The sequence below is a fragment of the Silurus meridionalis genome, chromosome 7 (assembly GCF_014805685.1).
Source record: "Silurus meridionalis isolate SWU-2019-XX chromosome 7, ASM1480568v1, whole genome shotgun sequence".
Taxonomy (NCBI): domain Eukaryota; kingdom Metazoa; phylum Chordata; class Actinopteri; order Siluriformes; family Siluridae; genus Silurus; species Silurus meridionalis.
The window spans coordinates 27,479,500-27,491,999 of NC_060890.1; the positions used below are offsets into that span (position 1 = coordinate 27,479,500).

Below are 12,500 nucleotides of genomic sequence, written 5' to 3' on the forward strand. Positions count from 1 at the left end.
TCTCTCATTTTGGATTTCATGAGAGCTACGCATTCCAAAAAAGTTGGGACAGGTAGCAATAAGAGGCCAGAAAAGTTAAATGTACATATAAGGAACAGCTGGAGGACCAATTTGCAACTTATTAGATCAATTGGCAACATGATTGGGTATAAAAAGAGTCTCTCAGAGTGGCAGTGTCTCTCAGAAGTCAAGATGGGCAGAGGATCACCGATTCCCCCAATGCTGCGGCAAAAAATAGTGGAGCAACATCAGAAAGGAGTTTCTCAGAGAAAAATTGCAAAGAGTTTTAAGTTCTCATCATCTACAGTGCATCATATCATCCAAAGATTCAGAGAATCTGGAACAATCTCTGTGCGTGAGGGTGAAGGCTGGAAAACCATACTGGATGCCCGTGATCTTCAGGCCCTTAGACGCCACTGCATCACATACAGGAATGCTGCTGTAATGGAGATCACAACATGGGCTCAGGAGAACTTCCAGAAAACATTGTTGGTGAACACAATCCACCGTGCCATTCACCGTCGCCGGCTACAACTCTATAGGTCACAAAAGAAGCCGTATCTAAACATGATCCAGAATATAATATATTATATATATTATATCCACTTTAATATAATACTTTTTTTTTCAGAATTATTTTTAATGTCTGGACAAGACACACCCCCTCCTGGTGTCAATGGTTTGTCTATGGTAGGTGTGACCTGTTTAGAGAATTTAAATTGAAATGGACCTTTAATTTTTAAAAGTCTTAGCAGATTGTTTACAGTGGGCGTGGCCTGTCTAGACTTATTTTAAAATACATGTTTACATTTTTAAACATAATATTTTAAAATGTCTAGACAGGACACACCCATCCATTTTACCAAATTATTGTAGTGGGCGTGGCCTGTCTATAATTTATTTTAAGGATATATTTTTAGAAGTCTAGACAGGACCCCTTCTGGTGTTACTGGATTGTCTCTAGTGGGTGTGGACTGTTTAGAGGATTTTAATTCGAATGGAGTTTTTGGAATATTTGTAAAGATTTAGTGGATTGTTTACAGTGGGCGTGGCCTGTCTTGAAATTTTTTTAAAATACATTTTTACATTTTTAACAAGAATATTTTAAAACGTCTAGACAGGACACACTTACGTGTTATACAGGATTATTGTATTGGGCGTGACCTGTCCTCCCATGTTACCTGTCTGTTACCAGATCATTAATTAGGGAGAAAATTACATTTATAAAGAACAGTCTTATACATTCTTTATTAACGCATTCAATTTAATTCAATTCATTTTTATTTGTATTTCACTTTTAATAATGAACATCGTCTCAGAGCAGCTTTACACAGATAATGTGGAGATAAAAATAAATAAGTTCTTTATAAGTGTAAGTTTGTCCCTGATGAACAAGTCGGTGGAGACTGTGGTGAAGGAAAAACTCCCTGAGATGCAGAAGGAAGAAACCTTGAGAGGAACCAGACTCAAGAGGGAACTTCATCCTCATCTGGGTTCCACCGAATGTCCATTTATTACAGATAAACGATGTTGAGGTGCAGTGATGGAGATCAGAGTAAACTGTAGTCCTGAGTCAGTGTAGCAGACTGTTGATATTAACTACAGTCCAAATCCTCAAAGCTCCTGATCTTACTCTGGAATTTCATGGATCTCCAGACATTATCTGTGGAAAGCTGCTTTAAAACAAATGTCCCTTGTTAATAGCGCTATCAAATAAAAATGACCTGAAATGAATGTTACCAGACTGTCTCTAGTGGGTCTGTCTAGACATTTTTATCTTTAATTTTTTTTATTGTCTCTAGTGGGTGTGGCCTGTATTACTTATTTTTATTTGAATACATTATTTTGGGAATAGAAACAATTGTCTAGACAGGACCCCTCCCCCCAGTGTTATTGGATTGTTCATAGTGGGTGTGTCCTGTTTATGTTTAAAGAGTGTAGAAGGTAAAATATATCCTGATTTAAGTTCTTATCATCAATTCATCACTAAATCTGTATCGACTATGATACAATCCTGATAACAGTTACACTAAACCTTAACTCTATTGAACACTTTATACTGTAGTGTGTTTATGTCACTGTGTGAATGAAAATGAATCTGAATGTTCTAGATGGAGGCGAGTTATCAGATTATCCACCAGAGGTGAAAGTAGTGAAGATCAAGTACTTTGTTACTGTAATTAAGTAGATTTTTCTGGTATCAGTTTTTTACTGCACTTTATTTTTCGGAAAACTTTAAATTTTTACTCATTAAGTTTTTACACAAATATCTGTACTTTCTACTTCTTACACTTTCAAAACAGTCTCATTACTTTAGTTTTAATGTATTAATTTTTCTTTTTTCTACACGCCGTTTTCAGCACATCAGCCTGTTTTCCTGCCACTGCTTTTTCAATCCACTGGTGGATCATCTCCTGTCTCTCTCACACCACAGACGTGGACTAGTTTCTGAAGCTCACTATGAGCAGGCAGAAGGCAGTAAGAAACATACCAAAGATTCCGTTTGGTGTCCTGATGATAATTGACACAATTTAAAACATTATAATTAATTTAAAACATTTATGAGAATATCGTGTCTTCATGCTTCATGTTGAGTTTGGTTTCACTAATAATAAACATACATTTAAATAAAGCGTCACTATTTCTCCATGCTCATGTTTATTAAAGTATTAAAAACAAAGTATTTATTTATGGTACATTTAGAACAGAGAGAAATGTGCAATGAAGCTGCGATTAAATATTTGAATTGATTGACAGCCCGAATATTAATACGATGTGAGGTTGAGTTACAGCGTGAAACAGGTAGTAATAAAAATCACTGCGTTTTACTGAAGAACATGTCGGAGCACAAACTTCTTTACTTTAACTTGAGTAAAAAAGTGCAGTCAGAACTTCAACTTTTACCAGAGACTTTTAAAACATCAGGATCTGCACTTCTTCTGAGGAAGGATGTGTGTATTTTTGCTCCTCTGTCCACTACGCTTCAACAGGAAATGCAGTATGAAAATGTAGTTAATGGAATCAGACGATTTGCGTATGAAGGTTCATCCCTCGCTCATGACTTATATATCAATCATCTCTCTTTTCCAATAAACTACTCTGCTCTACAATGACTCCATTCCACACAACCCACACAAAAGTATTGCGACACCTGACATTTCCACCCAGATGTGGTTCTTCTCCAAACTGTTATCACAAAGTTAAATACACACACTTGTATCAGACATCTTTAGATGAAGGAAAATTACATTTTCCCTTCACTTGAACTAGAAGACCCAAACCAGTTCCAGCATAACAATGCCCCTGTGCACAATGCCATCTCCACGAAGATCTGCTTTCCATTGGTTGGATGATATGGAAGATCTTCTGCTATAGAGCTTCAATGCTATTAAACACCTTTAAGATGGATGTGAACACTGCACCCGAGGAACCGCCTCACCTTCTCGCCTACATCACTACCTGACTTTACTAACACACTTGTAGCTGAATGAATCTCCACAAAATCTAGTGAAACATCTCCCCGGAAGAGTGGAGCTCATTAGAACAGCAAATTGAGACTAAATGTGCAATCTTATGGTCCACAAACTTTTGGCCCTACAATAAATTAAAATGAGTTGAAGCTCAGGAGGAGAGAGTTCCACAACAGCTTCCAGACTTTTCTCCAGAAAATATGCATTTTATGTTGGTTTTATTTTGTTTTGTTTTCTTCCTTTTATGAATGTCTATCATTTTGTTTGTAATTTAGTTTTTTGAGATGCAAAATTATTTTAGGATGACAGAGAATGCAGGTCCAGTCACATCAGGTCCAGTACTTTCCCAGTTTTTTACTGTTAATTAAGCTATTATAATATTATAACAATTTTTGAAAGAATTGTCTTATTTTAGGTGAATTAACATTTACAGCCAAAAAAACAAATCAAATATAATGACAGTACACTGCTAAAACTCCTCATCTGGTCGACTTACATATTACTAGCCATAAAAATCGTACTGATGGTATTTTGAGAATAAAATAGGATATAAAAGCAGATTGTGTACGATTATGATTTAAATTAGTCATGTTTTTATTTTTTTTACTTGGAAAAGCTTAAAGTTGGTTATTTTACCTGTAAATTGAGATTAATTACATCAGAGACGTCATTTAAAGCCTTGTATCTTGTAAGAATTTACTGTAGTTGGAATAACTGGTTTACGGTTCATTAGTATTATTTATTCAAACACTTGTTTTATGTCGACATCAACACATTTATTTACAACCTGATAACAAATGATAAAAGTCTGCAGTATGACGTCACCACACTCTTTAGAAACATTATCCAGTACACTTCTTATTCTGTGGAACTTTGTTCTTTATATAAAATAATTATTACAGCTTTTTATTACAGTGAATTTTTCTGTAGTTCAATTTTAGTTTCTCATGTTGAAGATCTTTCGGTGTTCAGTGATGACAAAATACATTCAATAAAGTTTGAAGTTGCAGTAAGATGAAGTATTTGGAGAAGCAGTAAGTAATGATTTCACTTTGTATTTACATCGTAACTACTGTGTGCTACAAGACTTTGTACTTTGTGTTAATTTAAATAAATAATTGTTTATAATAATCTAAACTGTTTAAAAAAGCTAGTTTTAAGTTAATTAGACTAAAATCCACTGCTTGGAATAAGTGTTTTACTGCTTATTTTAAGATATTTTGTTCTTTTTCTAAAGATCAGATTTGTTTTCTTATTTTAAGAAATGTTACTAAGTGTAATTATCTCACTGCACTGGCAGATCATTTCACTTGTTTCTAGTCTGTAACTTCTTACATCATGCTTTTATTTCTTACATTTAGACGCATATTTTTTGCAGTGCAGTGCTGACATGGTTTCTGTAGACACTCCCAGATTGTTCTCCACCCTGATCCATTCCACATGATTCTTACAAGTCTTACAGTCTTACATCCAGAGATGAGGTAGGAGTGTAGGATAAATCTGAGGAGATAATGTATCTGGAGTGTGTGATGTGTGTAATGGTTCACAGCCTGTTTGTGAAAGTGCTACCAATCATCACAAAACCTCTTGAGCAGAAACACACAGAGGAAACATCAGCAGATACCCATCACTGAGGGCATTCCGGAAACTGCATGTGTGTTTGTGTGTGTGTGTGTTTGTGTGTGTGTGTGTGTGTGTGTGTGTGTGTGTGTGTGTGTGTGTGACTCCATTCCACACAACCCACACAAAAGTATTATGACACCTGACATTTCCACCCAGATGTGGTTCTTCTCCAAACTGTTATCACAAAGTTAAATACACACACTTGTATCAGACATCTTTAGATGAAGGAAAATTACATTTTCCCTTCACTTGAACTAGAAGACCCAAACCAGTTCCAGCATAACAATGCCCCTGTGCACAATGCCATCTCCACGAAGATCTGCTTTCCATTGGTTGGATGATATGGAAGATCTTCTGCTATAGAGCTTCAATGCTATTAAACACCTTTAAGATGGATGTGAACACTGCACCCGAGGAACCGCCTCACCTTCTCGCCTACATCACTACCTGACTTTACTAACACACTTGTAGCTGAATGAATCTCCACAAAATCTAGTGAAACATCTCCCCGGAAGAGTGGAGCTCATTAGAACAGCAAATTGAGACTAAATGTGCAATCTTATGGTCCACAAACTTTTGGCCCTACAATAAATTAAAATGAGTTGAAGCTCAGGAGGAGAGAGTTCCACAACAGCTTCCAGACTTTTCTCCAGAAAATATGCATTTTATGTTGGTTTTATTTTGTTTTGTTTTCTTCCTTTTATGAATGTCTATCATTTTGTTTGTAATTTAGTTTTTTGAGATGCAAAATTATTTTAGGATGACAGAGAATGCAGGTCCAGTCACATCAGGTCCAGTACTTTCCCAGTTTTTTACTGTTAATTAAGCTATTATAATATTATAACAATTTTTGAAAGAATTGTCTTATTTTAGGTGAATTAACATTTACAGCCAAAAAAACAAATCAAATATAATGACAGTACACTGCTAAAACTCCTCATCTGGTCGACTTACATATTACTAGCCATAAAAATCGTACTGATGGTATTTTGAGAATAAAATAGGATATAAAAGCAGATTGTGTACGATTATGATTTAAATTAGTCATGTTTTTATTTTTTTTACTTGGAAAAGCTTAAAGTTGGTTATTTTACCTGTAAATTGAGATTAATTACATCAGAGACGTCATTTAAAGCCTTGTATCTTGTAAGAATTTACTGTAGTTGGAATAACTGGTTTACGGTTCATTAGTATTATTTATTCAAACACTTGTTTTATGTCGACATCAACACATTTATTTACAACCTGATAACAAATGATAAAAGTCTGCAGTATGACGTCACCACACTCTTTAGAAACATTATCCAGTACACTTCTTATTCTGTGGAACTTTGTTCTTTATATAAAATAATTATTACAGCTTTTTATTACAGTGAATTTTTCTGTAGTTCAATTTTAGTTTCTCATGTTGAAGATCTTCGGTGTTCAGTGATGACAAAATACATTCAATAAAGTTTGAAGTTGCAGTAAGATGAAGTATTTGGAGAAGCAGTAAGTAATGATTTCACTTTGTATTTACATCGTAACTACTGTGTGCTACAAGACTTTGTACTTTGTGTTAATTTAAATAAATAATTGTTTATAATAATCTAAACTGTTTAAAAAAGCTAGTTTTAAGTTAATTAGACTAAAATCCACTGCTTGGAATAAGTGTTTTACTGCTTATTTTAAGATATTTTGTTCTTTTCTAAAGATCAGATTTGTTTTCTTATTTTAAGAAATGTTACTAAGTGTAATTATCTCACTGCACTGGCAGATCATTTCACTTGTTTCTAGTCTGTAACTTCTTACATCATGCTTTTATTTCTTACATTTAGACGCATATTTTTTGCAGTGCAGTGCTGACATGGTTTCTGTAGACACTCCCAGATTGTTCTCCACCCTGATCCATTCCACATGATTCTTACAAGTCTTACAGTCTTACATCCAGAGATGAGGTAGGAGTGTAGGATAAATCTGAGGAGATAATGTATCTGGAGTGTGTGATGTGTGTAATGGTTCACAGCCTGTTTGTGAAAGTGCTACCAATCATCACAAAACCTCTTGAGCAGAAACACACAGAGGAAACATCAGCAGATACCCATCACTGAGGGCATTCCGAAAAAACGGAAACTGCATGTGTGTTTGTGTGTGTGTGTGTGTTTGTGTGTGTGTGTGTGTGTGTGTGTGTGTGTGTGTGTGTGTGTGTGTGTGTGTGTGTGTTTGTAGACACAATAGCTGTAGAAATCACACCATGTTTAAATAAAGCTGTGTGACTCCGTGACTCATGGTTTATAATATTTTGTAGTTTAGGATAAAGTTCAGATTGATTTCTCATGTTTCTAATAAAAGTTGTATTTATTTATATATAAAATGTTTAGAGTTTATGAATTTTTATTGTATATATTTTTTATGTATAAATATATATTCAATTCTCTCTCTTTCTTCTGTAACTTTTTACCTAAACTTTTTACTTCATTTATTTTTACTTATATATATATATATATATATATATATATATACCGTACAGACCAAAAGTTTGGACACACCTTCTCATTCAAAGAGTTTTCTTTATTTTCATGACTATGAAAATTGTAGAGTCACACTGAAGGCATCAAGGGCTATTTGACCAAGAAGAAGAGTGATGGGGTGCTGCGCCAGATGACCTGGCCTCCACAGTCACCGGACCTGAACCCAATCGAGATGGTTTAGGGGTGAGCTGGACCGCAGAGTGAAGGCAAAGGGCCAACAAGTGCCAAGCATCTCTGGGAACTCCTTCAAGACTGTTGGAAGACCATTTCAGGTGACTACCTCTTGAAGCTCATCAAGAGAATGCCAAGAGTGTGCAAAGCAGTAATCAAAGCAAAAGGTGGCTACTTTGAAGAACCTAGAATATGACATTTTTCAGTTGTTTCACACTTTTTTGTTATGTATATAATTCCATATATAATTCCACATGTGTTCATTCATAGTTTTGATGCCTTCAGTGTGACTCTACAATTTTCATAGTCATGAAAATAAAGAAAACTCTTTGAATGAGAAGGTGTGTCCAAACTTTTGGTCTGTACTGTATATAAAGTTTAAAAGCGGCGTGTCCAACACTTCTGGAGAGTTTTTTGTAAATTCATTAATTGCAACCTACATTATATTACCTAATAATACTCAACCATGACCCCGCCCACATTTCATAAACTGATAAACCATTCACTATTCAACACTGAACTTCACCTTCAATAACACCAAACTTCACCTTCACTAACACCATTCAACACTAAACTTTACCTTCACTAACACCATTCAACACTAAACTTCACCTTCACTAACACCATTCAACACTAAACTTCACCTTCACTAACACCATTCAACATTTAACTTCACCTTCACTAACACTAAACTTCACCTTCACTAACACCATTCAACACTAAACTTCACCTTCACTAACACTATTCAACGCTAAACTTCACCTTCACTAACACCATTCAACACTAAACTTCACCTTCACTAACACTATTCAACGCTAAACTTCACCTTCACTAACACCATTCAACACTAAACTTCACCTTCACTAACACCATTCAACACTAAACTTCACCTTCACTAACACCATTCAACGCTAAACTTCACCTTCACTAACACCATTCAACACTAAACTTCACCTTCACTAACACTATTCAACGCTAAACTTCACCTTCACTAACACCATTCAACACTAAACTTCACCTTCACTAACACCATTCAACACTAAACTTCACCTTCACTAACACCATTCAACGCTAAACTTCACCTTCACTAACACCATTCAACACTAAACTTCACCTTCACTAACACCATTCAACACTAAACTTCACCTTCACTAACACCAAACTTCACCTTCACTAACACCATTCAACACTAAACTTCACCTTCACTAACACCATTCAACACTAAACTTCACCTTCACTAACACCAAACTTCACCTTCACTAACACCATTCAACACTAAACTTCACCTTCACTAACACCAAACTTCACCTTCACTAACACCATTCAACACTAAACTTCACCTTCACTAACACCATTCAACACTAAACTTCACCTTCACTAACACCATTCAACACTAAACTTCACCTTCACTAACACCATTCAACACTAAACTTCACCTTCACTAACACCATTCAACACTAAACTTCACCTTCACTAACACTATTCAACGCTAAACTTCACCTTCACTAACACCAAACTTCACCTTCACTAACACCATTCAACACTAAACTTCACCTTCACTAACACCATTCAACACTAAACTTCACCTTCACTAACACCAAACTTCACCTTCACTAACACCATTCAACACCAAACTTCACCTTCACTAACACCAAACTTCACCTTCACTAACACCATTCAACACTAAACTTCACCTTCACTAACACCATTCAACTAAACTTCACCTTCACTAACACCATTCAACACTAAACTTCACCTTCACTAACACCAAACTTCACCTTCACTAACACCATTCAACGCTAAACTTCACCTTCACTAACACCATTCAACATTAAACTTCACCTTCACTAACACCATTCAACACTAAACTTCACCTTCACTAACACCATTCAACATTAAACTTCACCTTCACTAACACCATTCAACATTAAACTTCACCTTCACTAACACTGAACTTCACCTTCACTAACACCATTCAACACTAAACTTCACCTTCACTAACACCATTCAACATTAAACTTCACCTTCACTAACACCAAACTTCACCTTCACTAACACTATTCAACACTAAACTTCACCTTCACTAACACCATTCAACACTAAACTTCACCTTCACTAACACTATTCAACACTAAACTTCACCTTCACTAACACCATTCAACACTAAACTTCACCTTCACTAACACCAAACTTCACCTTCACTAACACTATTCAACACTAAACTTCACCTTCACTAACACCATTCAACACTAAACTTCACCTTCACTAACACTATTTAACACTAAACTTCACCTTCACTAACACCATTCAACACTAAACTTCACCTTCACTAACACCATTCAACACTAAACTTCACCTTCACTAACACCATTTAACACTAAACTTCACCTTCACTAACACTATTTAACACTAAACTTCACCTTCACTAACACCATTCAACACTAAACTTCACCTTCACTAACACCATTCAACACTAAACTTCACCTTCACTAGCACCATTCAACATTAAACTTCACCTTCACTAACACCAAACTTCACCTTCACTAACACCATTCAACACTAAACTTCACCTTCACTAACACCATTCAACATTAAACTTCACCTTCACTAACACTAAACTTCACCTTCACTAACACCATTCAACACTAAACTTCACCTTCACTAACACAATTCAACACTAAAATTCACCTTCACTAACACCATTCAACACTAAACCTCACCTTCACTAACACTATTCAACACTAAACTTCACCTTCACTAACACCATTCAACACCAAACTTCACCTTCACTAACACCATTCAACACTAAACTTCACCTTCACTAACACCATTCAACACTAAACTTCACCTTCACTAACACCATTCAACACTAAACTTCACCTTCACTAGCACCATTCAACATTAAACTTCACCTTCACTAACACCAAACTTCACCTTCACTAACACCATTCAACACTAAACTTCACCTTCACTAACACCATTCAACACTAAACTTCACCTTCACTAACACCAAACTTCACCTTCACTAACACCATTCAACACTAAACTTCACCTTCACTAACACTACACAACACACACTAGTCCAGGAGATCCAACTCCATCCAGAACTGGCTTTCATTCGGAGAAACACTGTAAATCAGGTGATCCTTGTGCACAGTATCGCCGTGGTTACCAGAAAGTTGCGAGAAACATTTTTTGCAACATGTATACGCTATACCACCAAAAGTATTAGGACACATTTTTTCTGGTTCTTCCACAAACTGTTACCGTAACGATGGAGGCACACAAGTGTATGGAAGTCTTTGAATGTTTTATCATGAAATTTTTTTTCATTTGAAATAGGAGACCCAATGAGACCTGTTCCAGCATGACATGAAGATTCAAGCACACTCCAAAAACAGTGGAGGATATTATTCGTCATTTGGAGACTAAATCCAGTTTAGTATTGGTCTCAATTAGAATAGAAATTTGATAATCATGGTGTGAAGATTAAAGCCCAGTATTTCACAGAACCTACACAGGAAGTGCTTCATCTGCCATTCTTAAAAGTATATTGCAATGGTTGTGCAATTTATTCTGCGTAATTACCCAGAAGATCCGAAGGTCTACAAGCTTCAAGTCAAGTCAAGTCAAGTCAAGAGGCTTTTATTGTCATTTCTACTATACACAGTGGTACACAGTACACAGTAAAAATGAGACAACGTTTCTCCAGAACCCTGGTGCTACACTAAACAACAACAAACAAAACAACATAGAGCTACAACACAAGTTACATAAAGTGCATCGAGTGCAACCTGGTGCAAACAGTGCAGACAGACAGTGCAGACAGACGACACAAGACAAGACACAAAACCCAATATAGCGCCGACCAGTAAACCTACTGTATACATGATTATACAGTACTGTACAAGAAAACTGTAAAAACTATACAAAATATAAACTATATCCCAGAAGTGACTATAAACAGAACAATGTGGTGCAAAATAATACAGCAGCAGTCGAAGGTGCAAAAAAACAGCATGTAACAGTCATCTATTAGTATTATTAGTATTATCTGTCAGAACAATCACAAAGGCACTCAAGCACACAGAGACCACCGAGAACATCTAAACACGTTCTCACAGACATCCAAAATCCAGATCTTATCTGAGAAGTATGAATAGATCTCCTTGTTGGAACACTAACACTACACTGGACATGTACAGACTTTCCAAGGCAGGAATTCCCTTAAAAAGTGGATGAAGGTGTGTGATGTTCCTCACAGGTGTTTTACCTTCTTTTTGGTGTTGCAGTGGCAGCACACGGCCCACAGGTACCGGACCGTCCTCCACAGCAGGATGATGAAGAGGCCACCAAAGAACGTGACCATGGAGGACGCGAGGAAGGCCCACCACATGCGCTGGCCATTGCTGTCACACGGTACTTCAGGAAAAACCGGGATGAACAGGCCGGTTGAACTCCGGCTCGCCATCATGGAGTTTTGGGAGGAGGGCTCGAGCCGAACATCACCATCTTTAGCTGGAAGCATGCGGACCCTGAACGCTCATCGGCCATGTAGACCGGAGCTCAATCACGATTCATGATTATTAGACCATAAACGCCATAAAGATCATGAAGATTAATCCGTGAATTTAACAAATAAACAGGTTTAACATGTTTCTATGAAGAGAAGAAGACGAGAAGTTCGCAGGACAGCTGGAGAAGCAACTCGATCTGGTTTTTAGTC

General features: G+C 36.4%; 1 protein-coding gene across 11 annotated transcripts in view; it reads right to left on the reverse strand.

Moving 5' to 3' along the window:
• The window catches only part of LOC124388457 (calcium-activated potassium channel subunit alpha-1-like), an 89,684-nt gene that overhangs the window by 76,425 nt on the left and 759 nt on the right, over positions 1-12,500 (reverse strand). For all 11 annotated transcript variants that reach the window (XM_046853081.1, XM_046853077.1, XM_046853075.1 and 8 more), the window contains exon 1: positions 12,048-12,500. This exon is cut by the window's right edge. In XM_046853081.1, the coding sequence (XP_046709037.1) occupies positions 12,048-12,302 (255 nt within the window). In that variant the 5' untranslated portion in view covers positions 12,303-12,500. The remainder of the gene's footprint in view (positions 1-12,047) is intronic.